This window comes from Myxine glutinosa, chromosome 10 (genome assembly GCF_964187855.1).
Source record: "Myxine glutinosa chromosome 10, kmMyxGlut1.1, whole genome shotgun sequence".
NCBI lineage: Eukaryota > Metazoa > Chordata > Myxini > Myxiniformes > Myxinidae > Myxine > Myxine glutinosa.
This window is the reverse complement of record NC_136270.1, coordinates 64,814,247-64,831,610: the sequence shown is the minus strand read 5'-3', so window position 1 is coordinate 64,831,610 and position 17,364 is coordinate 64,814,247. Positions and strand designations below refer to the sequence as shown.

Below are 17,364 nucleotides of genomic sequence, written 5' to 3'. Positions count from 1 at the left end.
GTCTAAAGATATCTATGGATGAAAGAGCAAAAGGGGACAAAAGTGTCCAAATGGTCTTAAAAAGTCAATTGGTCTCAAAAGTGTCGAAGAAGGTGTATATGTCTCAAAAGGGTCGAAATGGGTATGAAGGGGTCGAAAGGGTGTCTAAGGGGAGTAAAGGGTCAACCGTATCTAAGGAATGTAAAGGGTCAAAAGAGGTCGAAGGAGGGTAAAGGGTCTAAAGGATGCAATGGAGTGAAGCTGTAAGAAATTACCTCGGGTTATTAATTAAATTAACTCGTGAGTGCAACTTAGCAATAACGGGCCAAATGACCTCCTCTTCACCGTATAAAGCCCTATTAAGGTACATCATGGTTAAAGCTTCGTTGTGAGTAACTTTGGGAGCTCAAAGCAGTATGATCACAAACAAACAGCAAAACTACAACTCACGTTGTTGTGATGTGGTTGTTGGAGGGTTCACCCCTTGGCATGTGGCGGTTTGTCGATGGTATCATGTGGGTCATTTTTTGTACAAACGATTTTTTCACCCTTGAGAGTTATGTTGTTGGATGAGCAGTAAAATTCCCTTTAAATCTATGTCTCGGTTGACTTTGTACTATTTTCGGTTTTTGAATAATGAGTGAATTTCAGAGGTCACGTGACTCCTTCTTTGCCGAACTTCCTGATCATGGTAATGCTTTAATTACTCCCGCCAGGGAGTAATGCATTCGATCGTGTCTGTGTGTGTGTGTGTGTGTGTGTGTGTGTGTGTGTGTGTGTGTGTGTGTGTGTGTGTGTGTGTGTGTATGTTCGTGTGTTTGTGAACAAGATATCTGGAAAAGTTCTGAACGGATTTGGATGAAAGTTGGTGGGATGATTGCCCTTGGGATAAGGAAGAAATGATTAGTTGTTGGTGAAGCTCAGGATATTATTCCGGATCCAGGAATTTTTGGGGGGAATTTTTTTGGGAAAGACTTTTTCTGTTTTACTGCATTAAAGCTTTTATTCTTATTCTTAAATGATGTTTTTCTCCTATAATTCCGAGATATATCAAAATAAATTCTCTGACAGTTAGGGCTTACTTTCTTTTTCATTTATTGTTTTGGGGAGAGGGGATGTTAAACAAAACGTATTATTCCAACTAAACCCACGGGAGTATGCGCTCTACTGAGTGGCGTTCTAGTTAAGAGTTGTTTTTCACATCCGATAACATATTTGATGATCGGAAGTCACAATCTCACCAATTATATTGGTATCCATGTTGAAATCAGATAAAAATTGGGCTTTTTATAAAGCTTTGTATATGTGAATCAACCCTTGGAGATCATGGCGACAGATGCTCGGATGTCTAAAAATTATGAATTGTGAGAAAATAACTGTTTTAAACCCATACTTAGGTGCAGGGTTTTAAAAGATGTTATCCTATAAAGTTTTGTGGCGATTAACCTTGGGAGTTCACAAACTTTTGTGAACTAGGTTCACAAACAAACAAACAAACGGACATTTTGCTTATATATATATATATATATACAGGGTGTCCCAAAACCTTACCCACCCCCCACCCCCCCCCCCCCCTGCCCAGCTCTAGTCGCCACTGTACAATGGCGGGCATATAGCGGGAAGGATCATTCATTTGACATCTCAAATACCAAATTTCATAATGATCTAATGAGCCTTTCTTGTTCTGTTGCAGATTTTGTGAAGTGATGTCGTGGTCGGGTGATTCCGAGAAGAAAAGGTGGATATGCCGCATCATGGCTATCGCGTTCCGAGTCGCCAGGGATCAGACGCCGGGAACCATATCCCGATCCTGGGTTGCCAAGTACCTGAACAGGTCTGAGGACTTCGTCAAACGCAATTGGAACCGTGATCCCTTCGATTGCGAGATGGACAGCCGGCCCGAACAGACAGCACAATGTTTGTCTCAGGAAAGCAGGGATATCATCATCGAGTCGCTTGCCAAGGAGAAGAAAAGCATTCGAGGGCTCCAAAAGGAGATTGAACGGGTTCGAGGGAAGAAGAAGAGCTTATCAAGTATCCACAGGTTCCTTCAGTCCATTGGCGCAAAGGCTTTTCACCAAATTCCAGCACCGAAGCTGACGGAGAAGAACGTCGAGGATCGAATGTGGTTTTGTGAGATTTTGAGCGAGTGGACCTCTGATGATTTTCTTTTCCTGGCCCCTTCTGATGAATTTTTCATTTATGAGGCTCGACGTCCCAACTTCCAGAACGACAGAATTTGGGCTCTTCACAATGATGACATTCCACAAGAACTCAAGATTCGAGAGAAATCGAAGACAGCACGGTGCGTTGGCGTCTTCTTGATGTTCACAGCGAAAAGGCTGATGTGGGTCATCAAAGAGCAAGGACAATCATGGAACGGCAAATACCTCCGAGACGTTGTGCTGACTCGCCATGTTATTCCGTTCTTACTGAACCCAGAAAATGTCGTCAGCATCAAGGAGAGCACGTTTCTGCACGACCGAGGCCCGTGCATGAGCGCACTGGCGACCCAGAATCTTCTGAAGGCGAACAAGGTCGATTTTTTCGGAAACGATGAGTGGCTGGGAGCATCGCCTGACCTCAACGCCTGTGAACATTTGGGGGCGATACTCAAGGACAGAGTTAAACAACGCCTCCAGAACACCAGGGAAGAGCTTCTCACTGCTTTGACTAACGTCCTCGAAGAAATGGAGTTCGATCGTGACTTGTTTGTGTCTCTTTTGGAATCCTACCCCACGCATTTGGAGGCAGTTCGGTCGGCGGGCGGTGGGCACACCAAATATTGAAGCAAAGCTTTGAAACTGTGCACATGAGATGTCGAATAATAAAGCTTTTTCCCCCTATTCATGGTTTCTCCCTACCTCTCCTACGTTGGGCTGGGCAGGGGGGGGGGGGGGGCTAAGGTGTTGGGACACCCCGGATGTATATGTATATATAAATATATTGCGGTTTTGCAATAAAGGCAAACCCCCTATAGCTAATTGCATGACAACATGTAGCCTGTAGTAGTTAGTTATTTCTTATTAAATGTAAAGATTAGCTCCCCTCCCAATGTTTAGTAATCCACACCAATATGCGTTGAGTTAGGCAGGATTTCAAATCTCCGTGTGGTTGAGGGAAGACGGTTTTCATGTGCAGGAAGGCGTGGCTAAAAGAACAGGGCATGTGACCATCAAGCGACCAATGACAGGTCACCAGCAGGCGACCAATCAGGTTGAGCCTACGTCACCAGCGAGCGACCAATGAGGAGTCGTGGACACGTCATCGGCAGGCGTCCAATGGTGGGTTGTAAAACCTTCCCAAATGAAAGAGGGAAGGAGGAATGAAACCTTCCTAGGGGGAGGCAGGGCTGAATGACCGCACGTGACCAACCTCGGCCAATGGGAGGCCATGGAACCTTCTCAAGGAACATTCCACTGGACAAAGGTCCGTGCCCATCGTCAGTCGCTCTCTCTTGGCATTCATTTCTCTCGGCGTTCATCTCTTGGCGTTCATCTCTCTCGGCGTTCATCTAGAAGCTGGCTGTCCGACATGCTGGTTAGTCTTTCCTGCGCTGCGATTCATCTGAGCTGGATCGTCGTTCGTGCGGACCTTCAAGCTGCGTGTCCTGAACGGCCTTGAGCTGCGCACGGGAGCTGGCGGACCCAAGTCAGCGGCACGTGCATCGGTACGAATTAACCCTTGCAATTCATTCCCGTCTGTGTGTGAAGGCGCCTGTTGGGATTAGGCTAGGTAATAATTGCGAAGTTAAGACTGCCTCTCGTCTCTTTGCCTTGTAAATAAAAGGCTGTACATTGTGTTCTTTTCAAACATGTTCGTAACGTCTATTCCATCATTGGCCTAGCATCGTCTGAAACCGAATTCGACGAGTCAATCAGGCCCATCAATCACAGAAGATAACGCCGCGACCCACACCGTGCAATCCGCTCGGCACACCATAAGGTGTGGGAACGCGAGGGTTCAATACCTGGACTTTCTGGCCGCATGTCTCGAAGGTATCTGAGATTCATTGACCAGCAACCCTTTGGCGTATGGCTGGGAGACTGGCGATTGGAGTTGCTTCGCAACTCGTTGACCACGAGTTTAGTCACGGGGTCACAAACCGCAATTTCAACGGGGTCATAAAACTCCCCCCCCCCCCCCCCCCCCCCGAGTCCGTCGACAGCCCTGGGATCCGCAACAATATATATATATATATATATATATATATATATATATATATATATATATATATATATATATATATATATATTAGTATCTGTAATTTTGGCGCTCTAACCTAATGAGGAACGTAATGACGTCATCGCCATGCATGTCCGCATTGCCTGCAAAGCTCCGGAGGGGCCATCTAGCAGTGCGTCATTACGGATTATAAATTCAGATACTGTCACAAGTGCATGCAAAACTCACAGTTACCGACCTGGTTTCGCCCTTGTTGGGGCATCATCAGGGCAACGCAGTGAGGCTTTCCATACACTTGTGACTCTGACAACCTTTCGGTTATATATCAGTCATTATGCGACTTCATACCATCACTCATCAGTGACTTCATACCATTTTCAATCCCACTCCTCCCTCCAGGTCTTTAAAACGGCTGTTCACCACCATCTCTTATCTTCCCCCATCCAAAACCTTGATCGTTTCTACTCCCGCTAATTTCACCACAGATCCACTTTTCTGAAATACCGACTTCTTTTTTGGAAGTCCCAGCTGTGTCCATGTATTTTTTACCTCTCCCACCCCCGCCTCCTCCCCCCAAGCCGTCTCCCTCCCACAGATCTCCCGATGTCCCTGCTCTCAAATGTTGTGTTTGTGTGCTTCTTCTTCTCTCCCCATCTTGTCTACCGCTCCCCTTATTATATAGCACCCCTTATTATATACTTTATGTGTCTGTTTTAATTTTTTGTGTGATAAATGTTTGCTCTTTCACAAGCCTCGATCCTGTATACAAAAAAAAAAGAAAAAAAGTGGAGAACCGCCAGTAAGGTGTCCCGTCCCATACAGCTGCTGCTGCACCTTACTGGGAGCGATAAGCACATATCGTCAGGTTCACTATGTTTTTTGTTCAAAATCATGGTAGATTAGCAAACCTATACATTTTTGGAAACGTTATTACATGGAAAATCAGAAAATCAATGTTTACATTTGCCAATTCCGACCAATTCGATTCGACCAATCGACCAATTCCATTCGACCAATTCGACCATTCGACCATTCGACCAATTACATCGATTCGATTCGATTCGATTCATCGAATTCGATTCGATCGACCATTGGACCAATTCGATTTGCCAATCAATTTGACCGACCTTTGCTTGTGTGGAACGGACTGTGAAAACGATGCGGACTATATTGTCGGATACGACACACAGGACAGTGATGACGAACTCTGAATGGCATATTCTGTAATCGTGTATGTTTGATGCCATTGACTGCCTGTGTATTTTGTCATTGACTGCCTGTGTAGATGTGAAGTTATACTGACCGCATGTGTATATATGATTTTGCTGACTGCCTGTGTATGTTTGGTGATATGAATTATTGTGACACATTTTGATGTTATTAACTGCCTGTACAAAATGATAACATGTATTTGATTATGCAACTTATCGCGAATATAAAGACAGTATTTTGCAATTCAAAACCTTTGATTCGTGTCTTACCATTCCCCATAGCACTAATTTGATACTTTCATTGGATTCCTTGTCCCTGAAAATAGAGGTTTAGTATATTTTAAAAAGTTTTTCGGGTAATTAGAGGCAGAAATAGAACAAAATATGTATTTTACAGTGGCCATTTTGAAAATCCAAAATGGCCGCCATACAGGTATCTCTCCAAATGTAAACATTGATTTTTAGTTTCCTTATGCTATAACCTTTCCAAAAATGTATAGGTTTGCTAATCTACCATGATTTTGAACGAAATATAATTTATTGACATAGTGAACCTGACTAATATAGTGAGTGGATACCAGAGATAATGTTGCCGTGTGGCAGGCGGTGCTTATCGCTCCCAGTAAGGTGCAGCAGCAGCTGAATGCGACACCTTACTGGCGGTTCTCCACTGATGGAATGAAGTCACATCATGACTGACATATATATATATATGGACAAAGAATTCTCAGATTCGGATTTGGCTCTTCACCAAAATCTAATCATTTCGTCCTTGTCACATGCCCAACCTCTCCACCAAATTTCCTCCAAATCCATCCACAAATGTTTGAACTAGAACGGCACTCGGTGGAGAGCATACCTCTCTCTACCTGGTTAGCCATATTACTAAATGGTGAAGAATCACTTTTAAAATTCAACTAGCTGGATCCGGATCTTTAGCCAAATCGAATCGAATCGTCCTTGTCAGACACCCAACTGGTCCACCAAGTTTCGTCCAAATCCGTCCACAACTTTTTGAGATGTCCTGCTATGTATCGTTTTTGGCCCTATCTCGCAATGGTGAAGAATCACTTTAAAATTCTAGTAGTCGGATCCGAATCCAGATCTTCACCAAAATCTAATCATTTCGTTATTGTCACATATGCTACATCCCTGCCAGATTTCGTCTGATTCTGTGCACAACTTTTTACCTCCGCCACCAAAGGTGGATGGAGGTTATGTTTTCACCCCTGTCTGTCTGTCTGTCTGTCTGTCTGTTTGTTACTTGTCAAAAATTTTTTTTTTGGACAAGTGTGTTGATCACTCCGGTTTGTGTGTTTTTTGTGTGTGTGTTTGTCTGTCCGCTCACTTATACTTGCCTACAGGTCACAATTTTAAACCGATCTTCACGAAACTTCACCAAATGGTAGAATTCGTTGTCCGACAAAATCCTATATATTTTTGAGGTCAAAAGGTTTGGCAAAAGGTCAACCACTTTTCTCAAATTTCTAAAATTCCCAATTTTCATCCGATTGATTTGAAATTTGAATAGGATTTACATATCGGCGAAGTGAATTCAACCACCAACTATTTTGCAGATCAACATAGGCCAAAAAGTCAACATAGGCCGAAAGGTCAAGCACTTTTTTCTGATTTATAAAATCCTCAATTTTCATCCGATTAACTTGAAATTTGAATAGGATTTTCATATCTGCAAACTGAATTCAACCACCAACTATTTTTTTTAGATCAAAATAAGCCAAAAGGTCAACATAGGCCTGAGGTCAACCACTTTTCCCAAATTTCTAAAATCCTCAATTTTAATCCGGTTGACTTGAAATCTGAATAGGATTTGCATACCAGCTTACTGAAACCAACCACTAACTATTTTTGAGGTCAACATATGCCAAAAGGTCAACATAGGCCAAAAGGTCAACATAGGCCTAATTTCTAAAATTGTCAATTTTCATCCAATTAATTTAAAATTTAAAGACAATATGCATATCTGGTCACTGAATTCAACCCCCAACTATTTTTGAGGTCAACATAGGCCAAAAGGTCAACATAGGCCAGATTTACAAAATTATCAATTTTCATCTGATTGACTTTAAATTTGAATAGGATTTTCATATCCACCGACTGAATTCAATCACCAACTATTTTTTTTAGATCAAAATAGGCTAAAAGGTCAACATAGGCCAAATTTCTAAAATCCTCAATTTTCATCCGATTAACTTAATTTGAAGAAGATTTGCATATCCGGTCACATAATTCAACCACCAATTATTTGTGAAGTCAAAAGGATGCTCTACTGATTGCCATTCTACTGTGTTCTCTTTTGCCAAGCGTCGCTCTACGAGTGATTTTTCATCTGTTTGTCCGTTTGTAAACAAGATGTCTCAAAAAGTTGCGGACGGATTCGGACGAAATTTGGCAGAGATGTCGCGTATGTGACAAGAACGAAATGATTCGATTTTGGTGAAAATCCGGATTCGGATCCGGCTACTAGAATTTTAAAGTGATTCTTCACCATTGGGAGATAGGGACAAAAATGATACATAGCAGGATATCTCAAAAAGTTGTGGACGGATGTGGACGAAACTTCTTGGACAGGTTGTGTGTCTGACAAGGAAGAATCGATTACATTTTGGTGAAGAATGTTTCTAAATTACATAAATTCTGTATTGTGATTTTCTGGTCTACTATGACATACAAAACGTAAACTGCTCACCAGGTGGAGGTATGCTCTCTACTGAGTGCCGTTGTAGTTGAGATATTTTCACAAACGGACAGAAAACAAACAGACAGGGGTGAAAACATAACCTCCATCCACCTTTGGTGGTGGGGGTAATAAGGACCTACAAGTCAAAAAAAACCATCAAGGCCTGGGAAACTTCCTAATGGGAGAGGAGGGTCAGGGTCACGACGGCCCATGGCCTAATTTGCTCGCTCCTGAATTGGCCGATTTGGTCCGGGTTGGGGGTGGGGAAGGGGGGATGTGGCACAGGCATGATGGGCCGATTGTCCTCTTGTGTCGCGATTTCCTTATCAAACATTCACATGTTTAAAGATCCTGTAGTTTCTGTGACTTCTTTTCTGTTATAGAAAGCTGTTAGATGTTTGTAATATATAAAAAGTTAGTTTTTATTCTTTTTTTTTTTTTTTTTTTTTGTTTTTTTTTTTGTATTGTATACAAGATCGAGGCTCGTGAAAGAGCTAAAACATTGCAGAACAAATTGCAGAACAAATTGCAAAAAATTGCAAAATTGCAAAAAATTGCAGAACAAATAAATAAACAGCACTCCAACGATGTCACAGGGAAAAAATTGAAACTTGATTGTGACATGCTGGATGGTGGGAAAGTTGCCATCTTAATCTGCCGATTATTGTAACGCTAAAGGAATACAAGACGGTACTTGTCGCAAATTCACAAGCATAACTAGCTTCACCCAAACATTAAATAAGGCAATGCGACCTCATTGCCTGACACGGAGCAAAAGGACCGTTCATGGTCGGATAAAATACCCTCAGGCATCGGACGCACCCAAACAGATAAACATTTCAGAAACGGGAGCAGCGATTTGTTATTTTAAATCATAAACGGCGCCGATGCGAGCCTACTATTGGCCATCCACGTGGCTTCATTCGGAAGTTTAAAAAGCCGTTGACATAATTTGTTCATTTAAATGAACATCGAACCAATCGGCGCGCGGGAATCCGGAAACACGCCTCCGCGCTCGAGAGTCGGACCAATGAGGGGCCAGGCGAGTGAAAAGAGGAACCAATCGGAAAGTAGCGCAGCAAGCCGACGCTGCGCGGGCCGTTTAAATCAGGAAATTGGCACCGGTGGTGGGATTGTTTGTTAACATGGGTGCTCGCAAAGGGGTGAACGTCCTGTCGGATTCGGATTCTTTCTGCATTGGAGATTTGAGTCCGAGGCGATGGAAAACCCTGCGTCAGGAAGCAGGGGAACAGTACAGCGAGCTGCAGCGGCTCGCGGTGGAGTCGCTCGTACATTCGGGCTTCGAGGGGTATCGCGAGTTCGTGCGGAAGGAGAACGTTCGTGAGTTTCTGAGCGACAACGAGAAGAGCGCGATCCTTTCGCGGGTCAGACGAGCGGACGAGGGGCCAGAGGGGCGACAGTCGCGGCGCGAGTCCGCGCTTCCCGCGTCGACCTATTTCCCAGAACAGTCGGACATCGAACCGCCCATGCTCGACCTCGGCTGGCCGGATTCCATTGCCGTGTACCGCGGTCCGTCCCAGGTCGACGTTTGCTTTGAGCCTTTCCTGGGTGCCGGTATTGGCAGCTGCCGACAGGAGATCCGCAAGCTCGTACGCTCGGCAAAGAAGGTAATTCACCCTGTCTGTCTGTCTATATCTATTATCTGTCTGTCTATATCTGTCTGTCTATATCTGTCTGTCTATATCTGTCTGTCTATATCTGTCTGTCTATATCTGTCTGTCTATATCTGTCTGTCTATATCTGTCTGTCTATATCTGTCTGTCTATATCTATCTGTCTATATCTATTATCTGTCTATATCTATTATCTGTCTGTCTATATCTGTCTGTCTATATCTATTATCTGTCTGTCTATATCTGTCTGTCTATATCTGTCTGTCTATATCTGTCTGTCTATATCTATTATCTGTCTGTCTATATCTCTGTCTATATCTGTCTGTCTATATCTGTCTGTCTATATCTATTATCTGTCTGTCTGTCTCTATTATCTGTCTCTATATCTGTCTGTCTATATCTGTCTCTATATCTGTCTGTCTACATCTGTCTGTCTATATCTGTCTGTCTATATCTGTCTGTCTATATCTATTATCTGTCTGTCTATATCTATTGTCTGTCTATATCTATTGTCTGTCTATATCTATTATCTGTCTGTCTATATCTGTCTGTCTATATCTGTCTGTCTATATCTGTCTGTCTATATCTGTCTGTCTATATCTGTCTGTCTATATCTGTCTGTCTATATCTGTCTGTCTATATCTGTCTGTCTATATCTGTCTATCTATATCTGTCTGTCTATATCTGTCTGTCTCTGAACACGATATGTCAAAAGGTTGTGGACGAGTTATGACAAAACTTAGTTGACGAGTCGGTTTGGTGACGAGAACAAGCCCATTCGATTTTGGTTCAGGTCCGAATCCAGATCTGGCTTATCAGTGGGATACAAAACGTAAACTGTTCACCTGGTGGAGGTGTGCTCTCTACCAAGTGCCGTTCTAGTTTGTCTGAACTTGTCTTCTGAGTTGTGCAGCTTCTCGTGTTGCGCCAATCCCCTTCATGCAAAATACCACGCCCCTTTTGGTTTGATTCTTGAAACTGAATCGAATTAATAACCATGCTGTGGGAGCGATGGGATGGAATTGGATGGATGGGATGATTGATTAAGATAGGACGACATGAGATGAAAGGGATAGGATGGGATGTCAACATGTAGATGGATGGGGGAATGGAATGAGGGATACCAATACCATGGATGTTTGATGACATGGTAGGGTGGGATGGGATGCAAGGAGATTGAATGGAATATAATATTGTTACCTTTATGGGAGTGTGGGGTCAGTAGTTATAATTTAGGGCTTTATAGTTATAGGATTTTGATGTATTCATGTTGTAATAGGACTTTTGGATACTTGTCTTAGGAGTTTGCGATTATGGTGAAGTTTTCTGGTGTGGCCAACTGGGTGGATGTTTATTTTCTTATTCCACCCCCTTTCTCCCTACCCTCCTCCCAACCCCCATCCCAACCCCCATCCCCCAAGCCTAGTTAGGGTAAGTTGTGTTGTTCTGTGTCCCGAGAGGAAGACGCTCTGAACCTTTCTGACACTGCCCGTTTACTGACGATGTCACTGTGGGGCAGGCAGCAGCTTCGGCCCTCTGCCATTTATCACGTGATTGGTGGACCCTCCAGTATGGTGGCATGCCATTGCCCTGTATTTCTTGGCTTTGCAGTTCCTTAGCCCCCCCCCCCTCTCCCTACCACTCAACCCATCCCCATTCACAAAGGTACGCAACGCTCCCAAGCCGCTCTATATCGTCAACTTTGACACCTTCAGCATGCAAGACAACCCACTGTCATTCCGGGGATGAACCGCTAGCCCTTTAGTTGTATCACCCAGTAGTGTGAATGCTTGACTGTGTTGGGTCTCGGGGGTGATTAGTTTATCACCCCATACATGCAGAGTGAAAAGCGGTTCAATTGCCCCACGAGCACGAAGCAAAAAGCTGGGTTAAGCAATTGGTTCATATCCGTCTGTCAGTTTACGATTGAGGAACAACTTTTTTGAATTGAATGTTCTATTTTTAAATCAAATTTCTACTGAATGGCATGTATTAGAAATAAATCAGTCAAGCACATATCAAGATTTCATTGACATGTGCAATGAAGATGGTTTGACTGTATTGCCTCTACAAAAACGTACTATGACTAGTGTTCAAGGAACTGCTGAAGTTAATGCTGCTGGTGATTCTGGCCTTGATGCACAACCTGAGACTGTATCTATAAACACGAGCTGCACTACGTGATACGTCAGGTGAAGCCCAGGAAAAGCGGTTTCACAATGTACTGGGCGGCTTTGATAAATGGGAATCACGCCTGGAATCTAGTGAAACATCTTTTTGGAAAGAAATCCAAAACATTTTTTATCCAAGGAGCGGATTGCTCAGATTCCTGGACATCTCACTCTCAAAAACTGCTCTCTTCTGATAATACGAGCCAACCGAACAACCCAATCAATCCCATTTTCGAGGTCAACTCCAACATTACATCTGGGATCTTTTCACCAGCATAACTTGACATGGCAATGAAACTTGGAAAAGCCCCCAATACCGATGTTATTCCAATTGAAGTTTGGCGACTTCCAAAGTTAAGAACGTACCGAGGAAACCGCCCTCCAGAATGGGGAAAGGCAGGTATTGTAGCAATACCAAATAAAGGAAATTGAACACTACCTGAAAGCTACCGTACAATAAGTTTAACTCAAACAGCAGCAAAAATCGACAATTTCCTCAACAGAATTCACCCTGATTTACAAAATATATGCGCAAATCAAGATGGTTTTAGGCACCTTTGATCTACATCTCACGTCCTGGCTGTTGGGTGCATCATTGAGGAAGTATGTAACAACCAAATGTGGCTGCTATCATCTTCTTGGACTTCAGGAAAGCCTTTGACTTCATTGACAGAAATAAACTTTTCCAAATTATACATGCATATGACATCCCTGAGTCGATTGTGAAGGCCATAAAAATTATGTATGAAGATACCTCTGCAGTGGTATTGGCTCTTGAAGGAGAAACTGCAACTTTTCAAATTGACTGGAGTTCTTCAAGGTGACCCGCTCGCTCCTTGCGTGTTTGCCATTGCCTTTGATTATGCCTTAAGAACTGTGATTGAAGACTGGGATGGTTTAACTCTCTCCCAGGAATAGAAGTAGACATCCATCCCAGCACATTTCTGGCCTTGACTTTGCTGACGACATGGTGCTCCTCTTGGACATATTAAACGAAGCTGAACTTCTACTGCACAAGGTAGAAACTGCTGCTCGGTCCATTGGTCTCGTACTTGATGCTGAAAACACCAAGCATATGCACATTCATCTTTCTGCTCGGTGTGCTCTACTTACAGTGGCTGCGAGCCCGATAGGGAGAGTGAATGACTTCAAATACTCCTGCTCCTATACTAACATGCAGCATGAGAATGTGGAAAAGCTCAGGCTTGGGCAGCAGTTCACTCCCTCCATAAAGTTTGGAGATCTGCAGCTCGCAGACAGGGCAAGTTAAGGGTCTTCAAAAGTACGGTTGAGGCGATCCTTCTCTATGGGTGTGAATCCTGGACCTTGACCAAAACATGTGAGAAATCATGGGATGGGACCTACACCCAATTGCTTTCTAAAGTCCACAACATTTCTTGCCAAGACCATATTGCTAACAAGGATCTATATGGTCCTTCTCCCTCCCCCATCTCTAATATTGAGGGAACACTGGCTTTGCCTTGCTGGTCATGTGATGCAACATGAAGAACATGCAAACAAAGTTCTACTTTGGAGGCCTGAGGAACTCACTCACAACCCTTCAAGACATCATCGAGAAGGACATCAGCTTGAGTAGTGTTGATTTAATCAATGTGACAGTGCCGTCAGAACGTATTCACACGCCTTGACAGAATTTATGCTCACAATTGCTATGAGGTCCCTATAACTCTTAGGTGTGAAAAAGACCAACAGCGACTATTAAAAGCCATCAAATGTCGAAAGGTCGCAGCCAATAGGCGCCGCAGGCATTCTGAGGGACACCGTTTGTGTAAGCCCCGGGCTTCATGCCTTCCGGCCTATAGGATAATTCCCTTATGGCCCAGTGGAATTGGAATCAATCCAAGCTATATAATAACGATGTATTATATACCGTGCCTTCAGAGTATTCACACCCCTAGACTTTTTTTGACATTTTGTTGTTACAGCCTGAATTTAAAATGGATTAAATTGAGATTATTTTTTTTGTACAAGTAGGCCTACACCCACAGACTCCGGGATGGGCAGGAAGGGTCATTCCTCTTTGGGGTATATGGATTACAGTCTATCTATGGACGGATCTCAAGAACATTGGGTGTGTGGTCATTTACCAAGTTTATTGTGGAGAGATCACCAAGTGGATTAAGCATTTGAGCAAGCACTCCATTCAAAACTGTTAAAGAACGGCTGGCTCGGCAAGCGCTAGCTAGCTGCTTGGTAAATGAGCACATCCCGGTCTTCCTCCCTTTGTTTCGTATTAAACAGCGGGAGCGAGTTTCAAAAGTTCGCTCCGAAAAATGCCATGGTAGTGGTAGAAAGGGCCATGTTATGAACTCAACATTTGTGGGTTATATAGAGTACCATAGATCTTCGCTCAGTTCCGTAAGTAAGCCTCACTTCATGGATGTCGGAATTCCTCCAAATTTCTTCATTTAGTGTTATAAACAGCATTAGCGACTGTTTAAAAAGCAAATCATACGTGTTTGTGGTTTATAATATTTTTTCTTCCTGTAGAGGTCGTTGCTCACACGGAAACGCCATTATATAACAAGCTATTTAAACGTTATCACTGCAGGAAAAACCCTTGGGGAAGTGGGACATTATTAGTATTAATATTGTTTTGTCATAACATTAATAACATGCAATCATCATTAATTTTGTTATTAAAAGCGTTTTTGGAAAAACGCCACGATAAAGCTAATTTAACATCGATATACACCAACATACAACCCATTGACGGCAATGGTGGGGAAAACCCACTCGGGAGAGAAAACCCCCTTGGTGAGGGGGCAAATGAATGCGCTACAACCTTCATTATGTAACCCTTCGTCATCCTGTCAAGTTTGGTTGAGATTGGATAAGTAACGACGGAATGTATTGGCATCAAAAATTCATCAGACAGACGGACAGACACAAATGGCGTATTTTAGTATGATGTTGAAATTGAGATTTTTTTTTTTAACCCCATAAATGTCAGTGGATAGAATTGTTAGGAGGAACAGATCTGGGGAAGGGTATACAACAATTCCTCGTGTTGAAAGTTCCCAAGAGCACAGTGAGCTCCATCATTAGGAAATGGCAAGAATATGGAACTACCCAGACTCTTTCTAGAGCTGGCCGTCTGACCAATCTGAGCAACCGGGAAAGAAGGACCTTGGTCAGGGAGGTGACCAAGAACCCAATGACCACTCTGACAGAACTACAGAGTTCCTTGGCTGAGATGAGAGAACCTGTCGGAAGGACAACAGTCTTTGCAGCCCTTCACAAATCGATGCTTTAAGTGACAGTGGCCAGATGGAAACCACTCCTGAGAAAAAGGCACATGACAGCACACCTAGAGTTTGCACAAAGGCACAGGAAACACTCAGAGCATGAGGCATAAGATTGTGTGATCTGATGCGATTAAAATTGAACTCTTTGGCCTGAATGCAAAGCACGACGTCTGGCGGAAACCGAGCACAGCTTATCGCCCATCTAACACCACCCGACTGTGAAGTCCCGACACATCCTCATGCTATGGGGATGCTTTTCAGTGGCAGGGACTGGGAGACCTGTAAGGATAGATGGAGTCAAATACAGGCAAATCCTTGAGGAGAACCTGCTTCAGAGTGTAAAAGACCTTGGACTGTGGTGAAGATTTATGTTCCAACAGGACAATAACCCCAAGCATACAGCCAAAGCAACACTGGAATGGCTTCAGAACAAGAACGTGAAAGTCCTTGAGCGGCCCAGACTTGAATCCCATTGAGAATCTGTGGAAAGGTTTGAAGATTGCTGTTCACTGATGTCCCCCATCCAACTTGACAGACCCTTTATAACCCTAACACGCTTTAGACAATTTGGACTCTATAGACCCTGGTACACCCATTAGAAACCCTAAAACCTTCAGAATCATTTCTACCCATTGACCTTTAGATGTTCACAACTTGCAGACCTTTTACTACCCTGTGGAGCCCTTTGACCTTTAGACCTTCACACCCTTCAGACCTTTTACTATCCTGTATAATCCTTTGAGCTCGAGACCATTTTTATGTTTTATAACCCTTTAGACTCCCTCAGACAATTCTGACCTTTTTAGACTTTAAATTACACCCTTTAGACCTCTTCAAGCTTTTATGACCATATCCATTTACTTGTCACATAAAATACAGCAAATAAAACGAGTCCAGGCAAGGGTCTGCAATCTGATTGCTCTTTTTTGTTTTGATTGGATTATGTACTTGAACCTGGTGTTGGGCTAGCGGCTAGGGTGCCAGCTTAGGATCCTAGGATCCTGGGTTCGAATCCCGGTCGATCGCTGAATTAACGCCAGGGGGGTTGACTCAGCCTGTCATCCTTCCGAGGTCGGCTAATTGAGTACCAGTTCACTGGTAATTCCCTGCTTGTCGTAAAAGGCGACAAAAAGGGTTGGCGGCAGGAAGGGCATCCGGCCGTAAAACATTGCTTCAAAAAAGGGGACCAAAAAAACAACAACAACCATGGTCCATCACCATCAGCCCCCGCTTTGCGGGGAAAAATGGCCTCTAAAGGTGTTTTTTTATTTTATTTTTTAAATGTACTTGAACATTGCAACACAAATCGCCTTCATAATTCTTCCAAGAACCATGCTATATATCGATTATATAGCATGAGTGCGTGGCTGGTGATAGGGTGTAGTGTAGGGATGAAGAAGAGGCTGTCAATATGGCAATGTATGGTGTGGTGCTGACTGACGATGCATTCTATGGTGATCATTATAGCCTCCATCTCCGAAATTGCGATTCAACTTGATCTTATTAGGGTGTATATGGGTGATGTTTAAGACTGCATCAGTAGCGCTAAACTTTTTTTTTTTTTTTTTTTTTTTTTTTTTTTTTTTTTTTTTTTTTTTTTTTTTTTTTTTTTTTTTTTTTTTTTTTTTGTATACTGAATCGAGGCTCGTGAAAGAGCTAACATTTACTTCACAAACAAATCAACCAGACAAACAAAATATATAAAAAGCGGGAGTGGAAAACAAGATGGGGAGAGAAGGTGAAGCACACAAACACAACATTTGAGAGCAGGGAGATGTGTGGACGGGAGAGGGCTTGGGGGGAGGAGGCATGGGAAGGGGCGGGGGGGGGGGGGTGGAGGGAGAAGTATAAAACACAAGGGCACCAATGACTTCCAGGACAGAAGTTGGTATTTCAAAAAAGTGGAATTGGGGTGAAATTAGCGGGGGTAGAAAAGATCAAGGTTTTGGATGGGGGAAGATAAGAGATGGTGGTGAACAGCTGTTTTAAAGACCTGGAGGGTGGAGTGGGATTGAAGAGAGTGAGGGAGTTTGTTCCAGAGGCGGGAGAAAAGAGGAATGAAGGAGTGAAGGTGAGCAGAGAGTCTTGATTTTGGCAGTTTGACCATAAGAGGGTTGCAGGCAGATCTTGTGCGACCTGTAGGAATATTTGCGGGACAGAGCCCAGAGAGAGCTGGGGGGGCAAGGCCAGAGAGGAGTCGGTAGAAGATGGAAAG

At 43.3% G+C, this 17,364-nt stretch overlaps 1 protein-coding gene across 1 annotated transcript in view; it reads left to right on the top strand.

Moving 5' to 3' along the window:
* The first annotated feature begins 9,105 nt into the window (after nt 1-9,105).
* Nucleotides 9,106-17,364, top strand: part of LOC137434146 (protein FAM83D-like) — a 91,387-nt gene continuing 83,128 nt past the window's right edge. Inside the window, exon 1 of the mRNA XM_078785735.1 lies at nt 9,106-9,704. Coding sequence (XP_078641861.1) covers nt 9,222-9,704 — 483 coding nt within the window. The 5' untranslated portion in view covers nt 9,106-9,221. The remainder of the gene's footprint in view (nt 9,705-17,364) is intronic.